The 20,773-nt window shown below is 39.8% G+C and overlaps 3 protein-coding genes across 3 annotated transcripts in view; 2 read left to right on the forward strand and 1 right to left on the reverse strand.

The window, feature by feature from the left end:
• Positions 1 to 3,287: 3,287 nt before the first annotated feature.
• mrpl51 (mitochondrial ribosomal protein L51) lies at positions 3,288 to 8,441 on the forward strand. The gene is made up of 4 exons (XM_005925235.3): positions 3,288 to 3,476; positions 3,665 to 3,767; positions 7,580 to 7,687; positions 8,048 to 8,441. Exons 2-4 carry the CDS (start codon positions 3,677 to 3,679, stop codon positions 8,242 to 8,244), a joined length of 396 nt encoding a protein of 131 aa, XP_005925297.1. The 5' UTR covers positions 3,288 to 3,476; positions 3,665 to 3,676; the 3' UTR covers positions 8,245 to 8,441.
• A 1,542-nt stretch (positions 8,442 to 9,983) lies between these two features.
• Positions 9,984 to 15,004, forward strand: LOC102310535 (synaptobrevin). The gene is made up of 5 exons (XM_005925234.3): positions 9,984 to 10,743; positions 11,758 to 11,905; positions 12,100 to 12,258; positions 12,669 to 12,720; positions 13,090 to 15,004. Coding segments are annotated over exons 1-5 (378 nt in total). The 5' UTR covers positions 9,984 to 10,741; the 3' UTR covers positions 13,107 to 15,004.
• A 1,243-nt stretch (positions 15,005 to 16,247) lies between these two features.
• Positions 16,248 to 20,773, reverse strand: part of tapbpl (TAP binding protein like) — a 7,115-nt gene continuing 2,589 nt past the window's right edge. The window contains exons 5-8 of the mRNA XM_005925233.3: positions 19,633 to 19,800; positions 19,446 to 19,549; positions 18,820 to 19,045; positions 16,248 to 18,364 (exon numbers count right to left, since the gene is read on the reverse strand). Of these exons, the coding sequence (XP_005925295.1) occupies positions 18,297 to 18,364; positions 18,820 to 19,045; positions 19,446 to 19,549; positions 19,633 to 19,800 (566 nt within the window). The 3' untranslated portion in view covers positions 16,248 to 18,296. The remainder of the gene's footprint in view (positions 18,365 to 18,819; positions 19,046 to 19,445; positions 19,550 to 19,632; positions 19,801 to 20,773) is intronic.

The raw sequence follows: 20,773 nt of genomic DNA on the forward strand, positions 1-20,773 counted from the left end.
ATAGATAGATAGATAGATAGATAGATAGATAGATAGATAGATAGATAGATAGATAGATAGATAGATAGATAGATAGATAGATAGATAGATAGATGCGTGCATGCATAGAAAGAAAGAGAAACTAAGACAGTTACCCAGATATACCTGAGAATATGTGGGTGAAACCTCAGGGCTGTTTTTCTTCATCTTGGTAAGACATTTTCCTTGGTGAGAGCCATGTGACTTTTGTGTGACTGATATTATAATCCTTTCATCTCATCCACACTGAACTTCCTTTGTCGGCCTTCAAATTGAAATCACTGTTTTGTTTATTTGATCTTGAGGCTTTGGTTTGAAAAACACCCTGAGAGAGCAGGGGGCACCTCTCAGCGTGTTACTCAGTGCTGTGAGGTGGTCTTTCCCTCAGCTGTCGTTTATTCATCTCCACCGTATCTGAATATGTGATGATGTTACCCTGAAGGAAAACACCCCTCACATGGAAACTACTGCTCTTTGAGCTTGAAGGGATGCAGACGAATATGCTAATAGAGATTACTTTGGAAAATAGTCAAATCAGACTCCTTCTGTACAAGTACGGCAGATGAGTAGTTTGTTCCCGTGTCAAGATTTTACTGCATTATCTCTCCTCGTTGTCCATTTTCTAAACTCACAGCAGCATTTCACAATCTTTAGTAGAGAATGAATGTTTTCTGTTATTGTCGATAGTTCTGCGGTTTAATTTCAGTAACTGACTGAATTATAGCAGGGTCACATATTCTGTATTTGCTTATGCTGAAATATCTTTGCACTGGGTTTTACTGGCAGGAAGCAGAGTGCAGATAAAACATGCGGCTCTGCTGAGAAATTCTTTACATTTTCTTATGTCAGCATTTTATTTGCGCTGGCATTCAGAGCAACAGTGTAAGGGAACTTAACGCTGTACTGCAATGCAAAAACCGAGTGCGTGGCAAAAATGTTTTTCCAAAATTACACTTCGGGCTTGCTGAAAAATATCTGATTCGTGTTTTTTAAGCATTACCTCAACATATATACACAAACAAAGCTGCACTTTTTGACACTTTTTTAAAAAGTGTTTTTGGGTTTTGTTTTGTTTTTTTGCACATTTAATCTAAATTGAAGTCAAAGTTAAATTAAGGTTGCATGTTTACAGTAAAGCAGTAAGCCTTCTCTGCACACAGTATTGCTCTGTGGTTATGCTAAATGTGAATGGAATCTAATGTTTGATGATGTTTTGTTTGGGCTAAATTTCCACATAGTGTCTGCCGCATTACCAATAATGAAATACAGACAAAGATCAACTGTGCTGGTCTTATTTCTTTGAAAAAGACAAATTATTCCATTCAGCTCTTTGCAACAGTAAGACTGAAAGTATCAGCATCTGTCACTGATGTCATCTGAGTGCGTATGCGTGTGTGAATGAGAGAGAGAAAAAGGCAAAATAGGCAAAAACAGCCTGAATGTTTGCAGCTGCAGGCTCAGCACCAAATCTCATCAATCAATTTGTGGTTTTTGCCAGTTTTTTAGGCACACCAACCAAATACCACAAATGCAGAATTCCTGCAGTATGTTTGTTAGTTTTTAACCAGACTGTAGATTGTGTTGCTGATGACATTTGTTGTGTTATATTGGGTTTTTTTTGTTTTCATTTACATAAATGAGAAAAACTAAATGATATTGAAATTTGCAATGGGCTACTCAGCCTGCATGGATTGTCTGATTTGCAATAGCACTTATGAGGTTTGCAATAAAATGTATTCTTTTTTCCCCCAGATTTTTTTCAGTGCAAGAATTCACCTGTCTTATTTTCTGCTTTTCAGTCCCTTTTTACCGTAAAGTCCAGTGTTGTACGAACTTATAGGAGGGCGGCTGAATGTGAACATCAGGACACATATATAATTATGTTGCGCATAGACTTCACATGCAGATGTTTCATAACAAAACAGCAACAGTTTCCCAGCACAGAAGCCCCTCGGGGCTGAAAGCTAAACACACTTCTCTACTCCTTGTGCACCCACGATTTCACACCAACCCACTGCACTCAGCTTGCAGATGACACCACAGGGTTGCACGTAATTGTTATGAGGCTGTTTACAGGCATGATTTGCAAAGCGGCTGATGTTGTTCCATCAATAACCTGGCGTTTAACACCTCCAAAACAAAACAGATGATCAACAGCTTCAGCAGACAGAAAGAGAATCCTGCTCCATTGAACAAAGGTGGAGGCAATGTGGAAAATGATCCAACTTTAAATTCCTCAGCACAAACAGGACTTTAAGAAAACCGTGCAGAGCTGTATCTTAAGCACAGTGAGGAGAAACAAGCTGACCAAACAGCTGCTGGTGTTATTCTACTCCACTATGGCATTTTGGTGTGAAATACCATCTTCACTGGAGATGACAAAAAGGCCGTTGACAGAAACAAAACATCAGAAAAGAAAACCACTGTCACTCAGCTAGAAGCACAGCTACAAGTCGTGCCACAAACAACAACAAGGACTCTTCTCATCCTGGCAACCACCTTTTCTTTCTGTTGCCACTTGGATGGTGCTAGAGATCAATAAAGGCCTGCATTAAACTGCACACTGCCGCCACGCACAGCATCCTTGTGCAATATCGCCAAGGACTTCACAGGTGATATTTGCGTGTGTGTTCATAAATTCATAAATGTGTATGGTGTGTGTGGATTTTAACTTATACCTGTCCTATTTTTCTAATTTCTATCCCGTTTATATATTTTTTAATTTTGTTAAAGCGAGGCTTTTTTAGAAGTTGCTTGAAGTTTTTCTGCTTAATGTGTCTCACTTGTGCACGGCTCAGGAAGACGCTCGTTATCTGTAGAAACACAAATAAAGGCATTCAGTTTTATTCTGTTTTGTTCGAAAAGTAAATACAACAGATGTTAAACACATTTCACATAACTAAATCCTAGTGAGTGCCATTCTCTCCAACTTCTGATTTCTCCTCACCTGGCATTTAACTTTTAATTGAAAATTACTTTTAGATATATTAAAACATGTAATGCTCTGTAGACTCCTTTAAGAACAAGGCTTAGCCAGGCCTTCTATTGATGTTCTTTTGTTATTATTTGTATAACTGTTTTTTTAAATTCTCTATCACTTTTAACAGTTTTAATGTTTATTGTGATTATTCCCAGTTTTCTGTATAAAGCGCTTTAAATAAACTTAACTTACCTATTTACTCGGGTATCGACAGGCCTATCTCCCCCTACTGGGTAGAATTCGTAGTAAAAAGTTGCAAAGACAATAATAAAACTCTTCCTTTGCGCTTCTCTACAGACAACACGGTACTGCCGCGTTGAATTATGGGACACAGAGTAAAGATGGAAGCCGCCACACAGAGCATGTTGAAGCGTCAATAACAAACATTTTAAAGCGTTGCATGTTCGTAAGTGATCCTTAGCTGCGATATAAACAAAGGACTCGAGTGGTATAAGATTCTGAACACGCGTGGAAACAGGTAATGGTCGAAACACTGACTTCGATGTAATGTGCTAGCTGAAGCTAAAGCTAAGGGTCACCGTAAAGATGGTTAAAGAAACTGATGCCGTGTTTAAAGAAGGAACAGTAAACTTTAAAAAATACTCTGAATTTTATGAGCGTTGACTTCAAGTTTCATCTAAATGATCTGTTAACAACTTCTGGCAGAAAACTGTGGACATGTCTCTGCTGGGAGGTCTGCTGAGAGCTGGGGCGTCCTACTGTCAGTCTGCTGGGACGCTGCTGCACACCGTCAGGACCATTTCTACAGGTGAGTTGTCTCACTGGTTCCAGTAGCAACTGATAACCTGAACTCAGGAAGTAAAGCAAGTCGTCTATTACTCGGAAGATTTCTGGTTTACCCCTGATTGCTTCGGCCAAAGTATCCTTGGAAATAAGACAGAATGCACTTGGCGCAGATTAAAACATGTTTGTACGAATGTCGGTGTGAATGTGACATTCTGCATGTGCCTGCATGAATTTTCTTGATTTCAGTAACAAAAAACAAGTTAAACTCAAACTATCTTAGGGATCTCATGAAATCAAGCTTTCAAAGTTGTATAGGGATTTTAACTCTTTCCTCCTTGGACCCCTATTAGCCCTGTTTCTCTTTTCTGACCCAGCTGTTATACAGTGGGGCAAAAAAGTATTTAGTCAGCCACCGATTGTGCAAGTTCCCCCACTTAAAATGATGACAGAGGTCAGTAATTTGCACCAGAGGTACACTTCAACTGTGAGAGACAGAATGTGAAAAAAAAATCCATGAATCCACATGGTAGGATTTGTAAAGAATTTATTCGTAAATTCAGGGTGGAAAATAAGTATTTGGTCACCTCAAACAAGGAAAATCTCTGGCTCTCACAGACCTGTAACGTCTTCTGTAAGAAGCTTTTCTGTCCCCCACTCGTTACCTGTATGAATGGCACCTGTTTGAACTCATCATCTGTATAAAAGACACCTGTCCACAGCCTCAAACAGTCAGACTCCAAACTCCGCCATGGCCAAGACCAAAGAGCTTTCGAAGGACACCAGGAAAAGTATTGTAGACCTGCACCAGACTGGGAAGAGTGAATCTACAATAGGCAAGCAGCTTGGTGTGAAAAAATCAACTGTGGGAGCAATCATCAGAAAATGGAAGACATACAAGACCACTGATAATCTCCCTCGATCTGGGGCTCCACGCAAGATCTCATCCCGTGGGGTCAAAATGATCATGAGAACGGTGAGCAAAGATCCCAGAACCACACGGGGGGACCTGGTGAATGACCTGCAGAGAGCTGGGACCAAAGTAACAAAGGTCACCATCAGTAACACACTACAACGGCAGGGAATCAAATCCCGCAGTGCCAGACGTGTTCCGCTGCTGAAGCCAGTGCATGTCCAGGCCCGTCTGAAGTTTGCCAGAGAGCACATGGATGATACAGCAGAGGATTGGGAGAATGTCATGTGGTCAGATGAAACCAAAGTAGAACTTTTTGGTATAAACTCAACTCGTCGTGTTTGGAGGAAGAAGAATACTGAGTTGCATCCCAAGAACACCATACCTACTGTGAAGCATGGGGGTGGAAACATCATGCTATGGGGCTGTTTTTCTGCCAAGGGGACAGGACGACTGATCCGTGTTAAGGACAGAATGAATGGGGCCATGTATCGTGAGATTTTGAGCCAAAACCTCCTTCCATCAGTGAGAACTTTGAAGATGAAACGAGGCTGGGTCTTCCAACATGACAATGATCCAAAACACACCGCCCGGGCAACAAAGGAGTGGCTCCGTAAGAAGCATTTGAAAGTCCTGGAGTGGCCTAGCCAGTCTCCAGACCTCAACCCCATAGAAAATCTGTGGCGGGAGTTGAAAGTCCGTGTTGCTCGGCGACAGCCCCAAAACATCACTGCTCTCGAGAAGATCTGCATGGAGGAATGGGCCAAAATACCAGCTACTGTGTGTGCAAACCTGGTAAAGACCTATAGTAAACGTTTGACCTCTGTTATTGCCAACAAAGGTTATGTTACAAAGTATTGAGTTGTATTTTTGTTATTGACCAAATACTTATTTTCCACCCTGATTTACGAATAAATTCTTTACAAATCCTACCATGTGGATTCATGGATTTTTTTTCACATTCTGTCTCTCACAGTTGAAGTGTACCTCTGGTGCAAATTACTGACCTCTGTCATATAGGGAACTTCCTGAACAAAATGACTAGATGTCCATCAGAAGTTAGTGGGGTTAATCTCTTCCTACGTGGTATTACTAGGGCTATTCATTAGAAAAACCTGGAACACATTTTAATGGTTGTTAAACTTAAGCTTTTATTTTATGTGCGTATATATGGGATTCAAAACACATACAGGTGTGGGGGAAAGAGTTAAGATAGCTTGATAAATCAGAAAAAGGGGATTTTTGTCCAGTCAGTGCATAACCTCTCTAAATTTGATTTGAGTGGGAATTTCACTGTAATTTCACCCAAAAAAATGGGAGTAGGGGTTAAAAGGGGGAGGCATTTCTGTTGTTTGGGTTAAATTATGGTGACATGAATTGAACTTTTATTGTATTTATTTATTTTTTTTTTATTTTAAGGCATTTTAAGAGTTATAAGTTTGACAGATTTTTCTTTATATATTTTTCTCCAAATGCAGGGTAGTTTTAATGTAGGCTGGCCTCATTTAAGCACTGTTTTTGAGAGTAGTGCACAGACTGTGGATTTTATGTCACTCTTTACACTGTTAGTGTAATATTTGCCACTGTAAGGTAAAAAGTATGCACAGTTAGCATAAAATTAAAAAAGACCAGAAATTGTCCAATAGTCCAAAACTGCATATCTAGCTATATCTATATATAAAAAAACATTTTCTCCACACCGAGTGTTTGTTGTTCAGAAATATCATCAGTGTCATTTACAGAAGCCTGAGTTGTTTCTTTGAAGCTGAGGCGGCAAAACTGCAACCCCAAGCCACCCTGTCATCACTCCGTCACTGCCAGTTAGTTGTGTTTACAACCTCTAGTTAACGGCACTACCTCTCATGATCATCAACATCATCATCAGTTGTGAGAAAGAGGACATTGAAGCTATGATGCTGATGCTTACTGTGATGGATATTCATGAATCATTCCCTCCATTCTCACTTTTTAGTCGCTCTCAGCTCAGTAGAAATGGGCCTACACTGCCCGACAAACACATGGTGTGTTAGCATATTCCATTCAATATCATGATGAAATGTTCACCGGGAACAGTTGGACACTTGTAGGATATAATTAAGATAACTTAAAGATGAGATGGAGCAGATATTCCTTTTACCGTACTATCTGCCTGCTTCACTGAACATTCCACATTCCAACATGTTTTTATATGAGCATTTGTCGCATCTGATATTTTGTGTAGAAACATTTATGTGGACTCCAAAAAGATGACCTGCTTACTCTTTGCACTGCCTCGTTTTATTTGTTCAAATAAAGTCACGCATGTTCGAATCATTTAAATGTCGTCCACAAGTCAGACCAGCACGATATGAACACGACCTTTTTAAAGCTCTAAGCAATTACACGTTACCAAATAAACAAGACAAAAAATTAGGTTCACATAGAAATTGAAGTCGTGAGCGACCTCTGCTGTCAAGAACAACAGTTATATTTTCCTCAACAAGAAACAGAACAAACTCAAACCACCCGGGACCTGCGGTGCATGAATCACACTTTTCCCATGAGTGTGTTTAAAAAGCTTCTCTGGTATCTATTGAGTCATTAGTAAACATCTGTTCCAATATGGCTACCTGGTAAAGTTATTCTTATAATTTTCTAGTAACCTGGATGTTAAATAGTTTCAAATAATTTAATTGTCTGGGAGTAGAAGAAATGTTATGTGTTTATTTGTACTGTATGTATGGAGCCATATATATGCTGATTCATTGAGTCTGTGAACAACATAGTGCATAAAGTGTACATTAGCTTTTGTATTTGATACCTTTGATTTGAATCATTTAATGTGAATGAGCACATCGAGTAATCTGCAAATTGTTTAGAGAACAAAATAGACTATTTTCCCCAAATGTGAACAAGCACTTTGTGCTACTGTGTGCTGTTTTCAGGTACATGCTGTCAGATCAGGATGCACGCCATCCCTCAGCCGAAAAAGGTGGACAGATGGACTGAGAAGAGGAGCATGTATGGAGTTTATGATAACATAGGAATCTTGGGTGAGTATCCTCAGCATCCAAGAAAATTAAGAGGATGTACTGTACAACTGTTGGATGGTTAGTTTGCTGTTTCTAAGTCATAATGAGTAACCTCACTTGTCTTAAGGGCTGACTGTGTGTGTGTGTGTGCGCATACAGTCTTACAGTATTCTCAACATCCGCACAGTAAATTGGCAGGAGATGGTGTGATAAGATAAGCTGGGTATGAGCGTAGGTGAACAAATCTATGATGATCCGACATTTAATCTGATATGGTGCCTTGCTTTGCTGTTCATTTGACCAGTTTTGCCTCTCCCACAGCACACTTTTTTTTTTTTCTTTCACATAAACTGTCTCTCTCTCTTCGTGCTCTTTCTACAGGGGACTTTAAAGCTCATCCTAAAGACCTAATTGTTGCCCCCTGCTGGCTGAAAGCTTTCAAAGGTAATGAACTGCAGCGGGCAATTAGAAAAAAGAAGATGGTGGGAGACAGAATGATGACTCAGGACAGGCACAACTTGGAAAAGAGGATACGCTTCCTCTATAGACGCTTCAACCGCACTGGCAAACATCGCTAATGCTGAACAAAGTGCAGAGCAGCCAAGAAGGACTGTGTCAGTCTGTTGGTGTGATTTCATGCTGTCACTGTGCTCTGTTTCCATTTTTCTAGGTTATTGTGTGTTTCAGACTGAATGTGCATTATTCATTTCTTATCAGTAACTGATTCAAAATAAATGCTACTAAAACCTGAAAATAAATTATAAATGGACTGGAATTTGTGGCTTTTTATTCCTCGAGACCCAACGAACATTCAGATAAAGCTGAACTAGTCAGTCTGTAATTAAAAATGATATCATGGGATTACTTCGTGAAAATAGGCTCTAGTGCAAAAGTCAGAAAAAGCTTAGGATGAAATGACCTGTTGAAGTAACTGATAAATTCAGACGTTTAATACAAAAATCATTTGGAGGGTTTCTTGAGTTAGTTTGAGGTCTGAGAAACTTTCAGAGCTTTAACTTTTATCAAGTGAAGTGAGTAATAGTTTCACCTTGTAAAGGACCTTGAATGACTGTAGTCTTTGTGCTGTGTGAATACATTTGCCTCGCCTGTTGATCATCTCGTTATCGCAGTAAGCTGATGGGTAAGTTTGGGTCCTGATTGTACTATGATGTTACTTTGGCATGTGCGATCGAAGGTATTACATTGTTAGAAACCAAGCTTGTACCCAAGGTCCTCTACAATAGAAGTGTTAGTGTGCTCTGCAAACTTGCTCCCCCAAGCTAATCCAATACAGGTTTCACAGAAGCCAAAGGACAGCCTCAGAGTTTCTGTGGGGTTGGTGTTTTTTTGTTTGTTCGTTTTTTAGGATCAAAATATTAGGCAGATGGTTTTAATGTTATGTCTGAAACAATAGAAATGCCTAAACATAATGCACATGATCTACCATTTCAAGGCTAATGGGACTCCATTGTCTGAGAAGAGTTTCAGTGAGACAGTGGACTCTGCATGCAGCAATTTTCTCCTACTCCAGAGCACTGCTGAGCTCGCTCATTGGTGTTCAACCATAAGAAGGCTTTTTCCCACACTCCAGTTCACTCCCAGGGTGTTTGATAGGGTGGAGGTGGAGGCTCAGTGCAGGTGAAGTTCCTCATGCGGGCACTTGTGTTAAAACAGGGAAAGCACTTCCCCAGTGTGCAAAAAAACATCTGTCTCCATAGTGTCATGGGACAAAAAGCAAATGTATTTGCAAAACAGATTACTTCTTAATTTTTCTCCATATACGTCATCAAATTTTGAATAAACTCTTCAAAGCTGTTCTTGCAGCTCAGACAAATGCAAGTTATTGTAAGGAACCTTGAAAAGGTCACATTTAGTCTCATTGAGACTAAATGTGACATCCTAAACAAGACCTTTTGGACATACTGCTTAACTGTAATTTTCTTTTTAACATCTGAAGAGCGTCACATTCTAATATGTTTCACTTCATTGCTCTACTGACCTTTTTTATTTCCCGTGAGGCTTTTTCTAACTCCGCTCACTTTAATATGCATAAGATTTGATTCAAAATATAAGCATAGTAGAGGTAGGCTCAGATGTAGGACTCCATTAGTTTTCAAACGAAAGCCGTTGCAAAGGGAAATGGGATACAGGATCAGAAAGAGGAGGGAGCTGGGAGAATCCCAGGCTAGGGGGGAAACAGTCGAGTCAACACTCTGTAGGCATTCACGGTACCGCAGTGTCGTCCCGCCGCCCTATCCGACACAGAGCTGCAGTACTGCAAAGTGTGAGGGGAGAGAGAGGGAGGGAGGGGAGGGGGTGCCGCACTGTCGTTATGAGTCCAAGTGGTGAAGGCAGGAGCAGAGACGCATTATTGCAGTTGCCCACAGAGCCACTTTGCACGGACAAAACTCGCGTACCTCGCATACAGCGCGCAGTGAGAGAGAGAGTGAAGGAGGCAATCAGAGACAACAGATTTCCCGTGACTGCACTTTCCCCCTTTATTGTTGTTATTATTATTATTTTATTTCAATCGCAGGTATTCTGTCAGTAGCTTTCAGAAGAGGCAACTCAACAACCAGCCAATCAGTGCTGCGTCTCAGGATCTAGGAGGGGAGCATCACTTGGAGGAGCCGGATGCAGCTCTGCAAGAATACAAACATCCGTGGATTTCTTTTGCATGGATTATAATTTGGAAGTACTTCCTTCCTGAGCTGGCACCGCTCCTTTTTCATTCCCTGCCCACTAATCTGGTCACACAGTGAATTATCACCCGACCTGTATACGTGTCTCGGTATTGCAGTACTTTTGGTGACGGCTTGCAGTATAAAAGCATCGCTAGAAGATCGGCTCCACTGCGCCAAGAGCCTCCGCCTCAGTTTACTGTCAGTGCGCCACTTCAGTCTGTTTACTAATTAAGCATCTGGACTTTCCTTTGCACACGTGCCTCCGCTTTTTCGTCTCTTCTGTCTTTTTGGGGGTTTTTTCTCTCTCGCTTTGTACTTCAGACCCTCCTGCCTCACAGCCAGTCACCCCTCCTCCGCTGCCCGTGAGTCAGTTCAAACAGCTGCATAGAAGATGTGAGTATTAATGCGGCTTTTCCATTGCGCTCTTAAAAAAATGAAAAGAAAAAAAACAAAAAACAAAATCAGATATCTAATATGTGGTGGCGGAAGAACCCACATTGAAACGTGTTCATTTCTTTATTTTCTTCCACTGGCGGTCCGAAGTGAGATGATTTACTTTCAGCTTGAAGGGTTTTTGCTGACGCAAGCGAAAAATATTCCATCACTGCTTCGCTGAATTATGTATTCAGAGGTTGACTTCTGTCTCATGCAAAGCCCGAGACGGGGCTGAATGAGTTGTTTTGGATGTTTTTGTGTCAGATTTAATAGAAAGCAGCGTGTTTTGTGGTGCTGGATGAGTTAGAAGGTTTTTGTGGGACTTGGGGGTCATCATCTGTTTAATGCTGTAAAACGTGAATTTTTAAAGGAAACTGGGTTATCAGTAGCTTCCTTAATGCAGAATTTCTCTTAAAAATATTGTAAATTTTCATCCTGCAGGAGTTAGTTTATCATATATTAAACTGGCAGCTGCCTCTGCAGAGGTTTTTTGCTCAGGTTTAATTCTCCTTCCTCTCCCCTCCTGCTGGATTAACCGTTTCCTCAGTTCTGCCTCACCTTTTCTTTTCACTTCCACCCATCTCTCTGTAATCCATCATGAGCAACATCTGCCTTCTCTTTTTCTTCCTCCCCAAAATGTTCTCTCTCTTTACTCATCCACCGCCATCCTGTGGCCTACATAGCTTTTTTTAAAACCTCTCCCCCACTCTCTCTTATGCGCCCCTTTCTCACTGACCCATTAGTTCATCATTTCTTGCTAACATCTCTGCCTACGTTTGCTATTTGCAGGTTCCCTTCCTGCAAATTACACTCTTGACTCTTACAAGCCTTTAGACAGGGCATTTTTCCTTCTCAGCATATTTCAAGTTTCTTTTCAGATTTTTATAAAAATCTATCCATTGTTGAATGTGAAATGTTCTGACTTCATCCAATTCTTTCTCTCACAAAACTCTCATTGTTGTGCTTGGTCAGGTCTGCCCCAGATGCTGCCCCACCAGCTGGAGCTCCTGGAGCTCCAGGTGCCCCTGGCGCAGATGGAGCCCCAGCTGGCGCACCTCCTGGCCCTCCCAATACCAGCAGCAACCGCAGGCTACAGCAGACTCAGGCCCAAGTGGAAGAGGTGAGCTGTTCTGAGCTTCTGGGTCAGAATGCATTCTGTGTAGAAAGTCAGTGATGTAAAATATGCATGAGCAACAAACTGCAGAAGAATTACCACTTACGAAAACGACATTCCCATCTATTTTCCTCCTTTACTACCTCCCCCCCCCCCCAAAAAAAAAAAAATGCTCTCTCATCCTTGCTGGATTGGTCTAGGTGGTGGATATCATGCGGGTGAATGTGGACAAGGTTTTGGAAAGGGACCAGAAGCTTTCAGAGCTGGATGACAGAGCGGACGCTCTCCAAGCTGGAGCCTCCCAGTTTGAAAGCTGCGCAGCCAAGCTAAAAAACAAGTACTGGTGGAAGAACTGCAAGGTGGGCGCATTACTGTGGCTCCTTTACACAGATTGGTAAAACAGAGAGAAACCTATGGTATCATCTGACTTAGAATGAACAAATTCCTATTAGTATGTGTTCTGGCATGCAGAGAGAATAGAGGACAACATAGGAATTTGTTAATGAGCTGCTGTAGAGCACTGAAGTGATACCTCATGGGGAAATGGGAGAAAGGCATCTGCTATTGTGGAGTTTTCACTCTAAACACTGAGGGGATTGTATAACTAAGCCACAACAAACACAAAGAGCCTTTTAAGTGTCATAATTGTTTTGTTTTGTGGTTCAGATTGGTTTCTATTCTGTTTGAACATAGTGAAACCCTAAAAACACAGCTTCGTGTATTCTTCTGTAAAAGGATGAAGTCTAAAATTTTCATCTCTTTTTTTCAGATGATGATCATGATGGGTATCATTGGAGTTATTGTGGTTGGAATCATATTCTGTAAGTAGTTTCATTCTGACACCGATGCAAAAATTTCCACAATTAACTGATTACTTTCAAAATGTAGATAATCATCATGCGTCGACTTCCCACTCAGCATGGCTATTTCCACTTGCACACGTGAGAAATTTAGAAATCACTAATACATCAGTGTTAGAACTGATACTGATGGGTTTTTTTATTAATGTAAAAAAACCCCCATCAATATTATACATATAAGACAACACCAGCATAATATTATTTCGCCTTTAACAACCCCACATTCCTGCATAAGGAGAGGTCAGTGTGTCCTCTGCCCGTTTAGTTTTAATGACGTGTTGCCAGACCCATTAAACTAATTACTTCTTTCCCTCTCTCTTTAATTCACAGTATACTTCTTCCACTGAGCTCAGCTCATCAGTACAGATGAATATGGACTTGAGGATAATATGAGAGGGGAGAGGCAAAAAAAGAAACCCAAGCGCTGCTCCTCAATTTTGTCAGTCCTCTCCTTCCTCTCTTCACACAGTCTTCCATCAAACCATCTTGCACTTAAACATTACATTAGTGTTTATAGATGTCTCTGCTCTCTTCGTCCTCTTTCCCTCCCTTTCCTTGCTGCTTTCTTCCACTGTTTTGACTTGAACTCTTGCTCACTCTCCGCTGCCTCTGCACCTCATGTATTATTGAAGGACACAGCAGGCAGAGTCAAAAGAGGAAGGAAGGAAGAAAAGGAAAGAAGGTAGAGGGAGAACACGTGGGGCTAAGCACGCTGGTGGGGGGTGTACAGAAGAGTCTTTCTACACCGAGTACGCCAAAGCTTATTCATATGACGTTTTTTTGAGAGTTCAACATTTGTAAATTGATACTGACATGCATAACTAATACACATCTTCTGTCTGCTACTTCCACAGTTGCTACTTACTAACACAAGGTCATGTTAGATTAAGATTATGCTAGTTTCTGTTGTTTGTGCTTGTGTGTATCTGTGATCCAAAGCATTGTAGCTAAAAGCTTTCTTCCACTTTTACCTGGTAGGCTTTGATTGGTATTTTTTTCCCTTTCCTGTCTAACTTTCACTCACTTAAGTCTTTTTTTTCTGCAACCTCCAGTGATAACAAGAAAAGAGAAATGCAAAATAGGGAAAGAGACTGTGTGAGAGTTTAGGAAAGGAGGAAGTGATTCAGGGAAAGGTAGTAGGAGTACTGCAACACATTTCTACTGCATAAATAGGTAAAAATTTAAATCTGGACTGAAAAAGCAGAATGTTTATACCACAGGCATAGAGGTGGCATTTTAGTAATAATATGCACAGCAATTAAGTCACACGAGCAGGCACTTACAGACAATCTAACGAATACATGAACTAACTGCTTCAGTCCAGAGGAAGGCCTCTTAATTCTGATTTGCAGAGAGTCCCAGCCATAGACAGATGAATGTGTAGCGCCACATTTCAAACAGGTACAGACACATAGTTATTTTGAGAGTTGTGCTGTCAAAGTGTTTAATTGTTGTTTAAGTTGTCCAGAAAGCAGGAAAAGAGGAAAGAGGATATGATTTTGGAAACCCTGAGCCACCTGGTCGTCCCACCGTCACTGCTGACTCACATAAAAGCACCCATCTGTCATCGACAGTATGATAACGGCCAGTGTGAAGCTTTTGTTTCTAACCTGCATGGCAAACGGTGTCCGTAGTTTTGCCTTCTTGTGTAACCTGTGTATCTGCCATTTCTGAACCTTACTGCCGACTGTACATTTTTTTTCTTAGTGGTTTAAAGGACCTATGTACAATGTCTTTCTGATCTGATAATTACTGCTTATGCAATGCAACAATGCTCAAGAGTTTGCCAACATTTTGTTAAGATCACTTGTGTTGGACAGTAAAATAATATCCAGAGACTGCAAACAAACTGCTACTGTAGTGAAAAATGAAAACTTAGTATTATTCGTGTTGTATGAGTAGAACTATAGTACACATCTGTCAGTTTACGCTCCTGAAAACAGGTTTATAAATTCTTTCAAGTTTTTTGAGGGGCTGTAGGATATGAAGTTTATTTTCCTTACTTTGGACTGATATTCAGGGTTGATAAAATGCAAAGGGCATTTATGCATAATTGTAGCGGTTAGCCAAAATTATCTAATGATAATGTGCAGTAATATTATTAGATAGTTAACATGGTTCATGAGAAGATGTTTTGTGATTTACAACTTGGAACTACTGGAAGAGATGCAACTGGATTTAGGAGAACAAATGCATGTTTACCACTTTTTGCTGATGCCAATAAAGAAATCATGAAGTGACTACATACTGACTTTGATTGTATCCTTTGGTTGTGTTATAGCATCTAAAAAACTAAAAGAATATAATGAAAAGTTTTTTCCTCAACAAAATCAAAATTTTCATAATTTAATTTCTTTATATATTTGACATTAATTGTAATATTCTAAGCCTTTATCGTTTTACTTTTGATGTTTAGGTCTCAAAAATCAGAAATCCACTTTCACAAATTATTAGAATATTTCATTTAGAGTTTGAGTAAATTATTAGTCACACAGTATACGGTAAATAATATGCATCTTTTGCTCTAGTTCAATACACACAACCACAATCATGGGGAAGATTGCTGGCGTGATTGTTGTCCAGATGATGATCATGAGCAGCTTCTATATGGAGGGCAAGCCACAAGATGTCACTGCTGAAAAGGCTGGCTGTTCACACAGTGCTGTAAAGAAGCATCTTTATAGAAAATTGACTGCAAGGGAAAATTGTGGCAAAAGCGACAGAGGTGACTCCAGGTTTGAGAGGATTGTTAAGAAAGGTTGGTTCAAAAACCTGCAAGAGCTTCACAAGGAGTGGATGGAGGTCTCTTTCACCACACAGATGTCTTTAGGAAATGAGTTCCAATGTCAAAAGTGTCTTTTTGGTCTTCTGGTAAAAAGAGAAGAAATGGACTGTTGCTCCGAAGTCCTCTTGTCAGATGAAAGTCAATTTTCCAGTTCTTTAACACTTGCCTCACAGGATCTGGGTTTGAGTCCACTGTCTGACCGGGGATCTTCTGCGTGGAGTTTGCATGTTCTCTCTCTGTTTATGAGGATTCTCCCACGTGGCTTCCTCCCACAGTCCAAAGACATGTAATTATTGGGGTTAGGTTAATTTGGTGAGTATAAATTGTCCATAGGTGTGAGTGTAAATGGCTGCCTGTCTTTCCGTGCTAGCCCTGTCCAGGCTGTACCCAACAACTATGGTAGCTGAATAGGCTCCAGCCTCCCTGCGATTCTGACAAGGATGAACAGAAGAGAATAGACATGCCTTTTCTCTTTTCCAATAGGACTTTGCAACTGCTCGCAGTACCAAAACTACTACAAAATGGTTTGTTGACCAACCTGCCTGACCTGAACCCCACCGAAAATCTTTGGAGTATTGTTAAGTTGAAGATAAACACCTGAGCCAAATATACAGACAAGCCACGTCCACATCAATGCAGTCATTGGTGGTAAAGGATATGAGTGTTTAGCATTTTGAATTACATCATGAAAAGCATGATTTCATGATGATGTATTTTTTTAATGACTTCAATCAATTCCACAATGTACAAAGATTGATCAATGGAAATTCCTTAACCATTGTCACAGTATCACATAATCCTTCTATATTACAGGTACAATAAAATAAAATAAAATCATACAAAAACTGAAGGGAGGATAAAACAAATATATAGTACCAAAAATAAGAAGTATAACAAAAACCTTCTCAAATTCCCACTTTAAGTATAATAATCTACATTTATTGGGTCTATGTACCATTTTTCACTGAAGTTACACACCAAGTCACACATTCAAACTAAGGCTTGTATGGTAGCATCACTCCATCCTCCTTAAATGTCACAGGGAGCATCAGGATCTCCACTAGAATATAAAACAAAGTTCTGCCAGGCTTCTAAATGATTGAATGTACAGTAAATTCAGCAGGTACGTGGGATTTAAGAGGCTGTGATTGTTTAAATAGTCATACCAATTTTTCAGTAGAGACACAGAAAAAAAAACCCTTTCCCACTTTATATTGATCAAAAAAAAAAAAGTCTAAATAAGCCCCAAATACTCAAAGCATAATTTTACATTCAAGGAAAAACAACTTTATGTTCATTTAAGGTGCTTTCAATATTGTTGCTCTTTTAAAAAAATAATTTCTGGGCCTTTGTGGGCTCCTGGGAAAAAACATAAAGTAAATAGTTTACAAAAATATTACAGAGACCATGTCTCAGGTAATAAATACTCATAGTGCAATTGGGCTATTAGCTGCTTTCAAATACAAATCGTGTGGACCTTTCATGTCTGCAGAAGATGAAAACGCCTACTGCCCCTACACACCATTATTTTCTACCTGCAAACAACAGGCCCCCTGACAACAACCATACTGAAAGCTGTGAAGGGAATAATTCCATGTAAGGGAGTTTGCTACTGTATAATTGCAGTGTTATCGTATATGAATAAAATTTGTACTGTTGGTGAATAACATAGTTTGGGATGTGATCTGTGGGTTTTAATGCAATTTAGCATATTGCAAGCTTCAAACTTGCATAGTGCAAAAATAGGTTGGTATTAAAAATAATAAACAAAAAATGTATCATGTATAGAAATTTCACAGCTATGTCATAAATAGATCGGTTACCATATGCATAGCTTTCACCCCCCCAAAAAGTTTTTTGTACGGAGCAAAATTTTTCCCAAATGTTTACAAATGATATATAAATTAAACGTAAATTAAGATTTACAAATGTGCACAATGATTAAAATTTTCACTACTTGGGTGCTCGATCCACACATAAATAAACAGAACAGCTCATTATACTGGACTAGGAAACATACATAGATGCCATATAGTAACCTAGATTGTTATCCATATCAACTTAATCATATATAATCAAAATATACAAGAAATTGTCAGCATATATTCACCTCAGAGGACGAGCCATAGAGATGTCTCTCCACCCTACATAATCCATAGTAACTAAAACAAGCACACATATGAATCCACTGGAACCCCAGATGTACCAGTTGTTTTCTCTAGCACTTGAACACAGCTTACATTTGTGGGACTATGTGAACATCACAATGTGAAGTCTCAAACCCTCACTGTGCATATCAGAGGATTCATGCATGCATATTTAATGATCTGTACGTGAGAATATAAAGAATGTTACAGGAAACGTTCTAAAAGTACAAATTATCAAATTTATAAAGTCGAACTGTAAAATTTGTGTAAAAATCCTGACTGTTTATTCAGGTTTGATATATCCATTTGTAAATTAGTTTTCCATGTGTTCCAATTCCTCTGTATTTGTGTGTGGATTAGAGCATGTGAGTCTTCAAAACTTACAAATCATTGTACACATTTATAAATTTTAGTATACACCTGTTGATCACATTGTACACATTTGTAAACCTCCTGAGACTAATTTTATTCTATACTTTTGTTTTTCAGTTTCTAGAAAGCTGGAAGAGTTGAACAAACCAGTGGAATACCTAAAAAAATAACTTAAACACTAAAATGACACAAAGAAACTTTCTAGTCTCCAGTCACGATGATGTAAGTGAAATTTATCCCATGACCTGATAGAAGAAAAGTACAGTGATGATCAGGAAGCCCAGTATCCACCAATAGGAATCTGCGGAGACACACAAAGGTTTTGTGGATAAGGTTAACATCAGACATAAATACAATCACCCTCATAATAGAAAAAAAATGTTTACACTGTTTCTGAAATAAATTGTCACGTTGAATTCATCCACAAAGTCAACCAAAGTGTTGTGCATCAAGGGTGCTAAAAGTGATCTGTAAATTGTTACATTTGTAACACGTCAAGGCCCCAAATGCCAACTGAAAATGTGGAAAACACCTGGTTTAACTACAACTGCCAGTTTCTATATGATTGAACCAAAACTTCCACTGTAGGATTTTGTTAGCTCAGGACCGAACCAGAGTTGTTTTCTATAGAAAAATATAAAAATAGCAATGTCAGACTTGTCATCTATTTATATTCCACTCTCAGCAAGATAATGAAAACCCTTTGATAATGGTAAAAAAAATATTTTTTAAAAAGTGTTAAATAGATATACATACTAGGCTCAGGAGGTTCCACCACCACACTAACAAAGAGCGGTTCTTCTAGAGCTGTGTGGGAGACCTTGCAGATGATTTTGGTTCCTGGGACGGTGGTGGGAGGCACAGCTATGTGAGAGGACAGGGTGAACGTTCCATCACCGTGCTGCCGATGACTGGACAGGGAGCCCTGATCTATAAAGAGCTGTGGGTCTGTGTCCGTAGGAGAGAGGGAAAACCACTCAATCTAAAAAACAGAAAAGAGCAGAGAATTATGACCTGTCATTCAATTAAATGTAGCCTTAGGAGCTAGTGCAATTCAAAAGGACACAAATGAATAAATATGGAAGATAACTTATTATTAAAACAGCAAATAAAGACACTTTTGATTAACAAGATGAAGAGCATTGGTACGTTTAAAAATATCTACACTTTCAGGCGTCCTTAGAGAGACTTTGAGAGAGAGGCTGGTTTTAGGCCTGCAATAACTGCTCTATTAAATTCCTCTATTTCTTTCTGATTGAGAAAAAAATCTCCTTTCATAAACTTGATAATATATTAAAGTTACTAATAAGATTGGTGTTTAAAAGGATGGTGTTACAAAACAGTAATGGGTAACAGTTACATCTCAAAACACAGTTACTGACGTGAGAATCCAGTGGGTAGTATTTACTGCTGTGACAACTTAATTTCTGGGACGAACTTGACTTTAAAACCAACTTCTCCACTGAGAGGGAAACATCTGGAGGTTCTATGGGGGGAAAGTAAGAGAGAAGAATTAACAGAATATCAAAGATAACAGCGGCTGAGGATTAAGATCAGAGTGAAACTTACGAATAATGCGAAGTTGAATGACCTGCTGGGAGTGGAAAGGACCAAGACTGACTGTACAGATGTAGGTCCCCTCATCTCCAACCTTCAGCGTGGTCAGAGTCAAAGACGCGTTACCCTCACCAACAACCTGGGCAGCATTTATGCTTGAGCCGGCCCTCTCACCGTCCACTAAACAGACAGAATAATAATTGTTTGATGTTTCTTCAGTTCGTGCTCTTCACATTATCTCCACATGTGTGCTTTAATGGCATCTGCCTGTATGCTGCCCTCACGACACGTGACCCTGTGAGGTTAGACAGCTAGCGAACAAATAGAAGAGGTCTTCCACACAAGGCTTGACTTTCTTGTTTTTATGTAAAAAGACGAACGTTTTCCGAGGTGCGAACGTGTAGAGCACTCTTAGCGTGAACATGAACTAGTCCCTATTTAATAACTGCCGGAGCACTTTTTCACGACATCATAAGCGAAAGGGTACATCAAAGATAGGTTAGTGAACAGGACGCTCCCTCGCTCCATTTCCGCACATAGGATACAAAGATCTCTTGTGGAAATTATGTCTCACTCTGAGCTTATTTATCACTCTGCTTATGTGGCTCAATCAGCACACACACCAACCGCTGACTTTTGACTCAAGGGCATAACACTCCCCGCTTGATATACACACATTATATCACAATAAACATCAATACAACATATTCAAACATCATCTAGCATTGAAGAATATTCATTCAGTCTCTGCAAGCAAAACAACAATCTCTGAAACTGGTCTGAGAAACATTTTAACAGTCCCATCTTTTAGAGTCCGCACTTCCACTTTTCGGACCTTCTTGTCGCTGCTGGGGAATGTTTTTACTATTAGTCCCATGGGCCATTCGTTCCTGCTGGCTTGGGGGTCCTTTAGCAGGACCACATCTCCTATTTTGACATTAGGTCTAGTCTCTGTCCATTTTGCACGGCCTTGTAAGGTGGATAAATACTCTCCCTTCCACCTTTTCCAAAAGGTGTCAGCGAGGAGTTGAACATGTTTCCATTGTTTCCCAAACAGCTGCCCTGATGAGAAATTCCCAAGTGGGGCGGACACAGCACTCATCTTCTGCGTTAGTAGCACTGCTGGAGTGAGTACTGCAGGACTGTCAGGGTC

The sequence above is a fragment of the Haplochromis burtoni genome, unplaced genomic scaffold, assembly GCF_018398535.1.
Source record: "Haplochromis burtoni strain Fernald_Lab_line unplaced genomic scaffold, NCSU_Asbu1 Contig_80, whole genome shotgun sequence".
NCBI lineage: Eukaryota > Metazoa > Chordata > Actinopteri > Cichliformes > Cichlidae > Haplochromis > Haplochromis burtoni.

What these genes read in the sequence shown, in the direction of transcription:
- LOC102310535 (XM_005925234.3), top strand. An exon ending in CTCAGGCCCAAGTGGAAGAG is followed by an intron (nt 11,906 to 12,099) that starts GTGAGCTGTTCT and finishes GGATTGGTCTAG; the next exon opens with GTGGTGGATATCATGCGGGT. An exon ending in ACTGGTGGAAGAACTGCAAG is followed by an intron (nt 12,259 to 12,668) that starts GTGGGCGCATTA and finishes TCTTTTTTTCAG; the next exon opens with ATGATGATCATGATGGGTAT.
- mrpl51 (XM_005925235.3), top strand. Translation starts at nt 3,677, where the DNA reads ATGTCTCTGCTGGGAGGTCTGCTGAGAGCTGGGGCGTCCTACTGTCAG. An exon ending in CGTCAGGACCATTTCTACAG is followed by an intron (nt 3,768 to 7,579) that starts GTGAGTTGTCTC and finishes TGCTGTTTTCAG; the next exon opens with GTACATGCTGTCAGATCAGG. An exon ending in TGATAACATAGGAATCTTGG is followed by an intron (nt 7,688 to 8,047) that starts GTGAGTATCCTC and finishes CTCTTTCTACAG; the next exon opens with GGGACTTTAAAGCTCATCCT.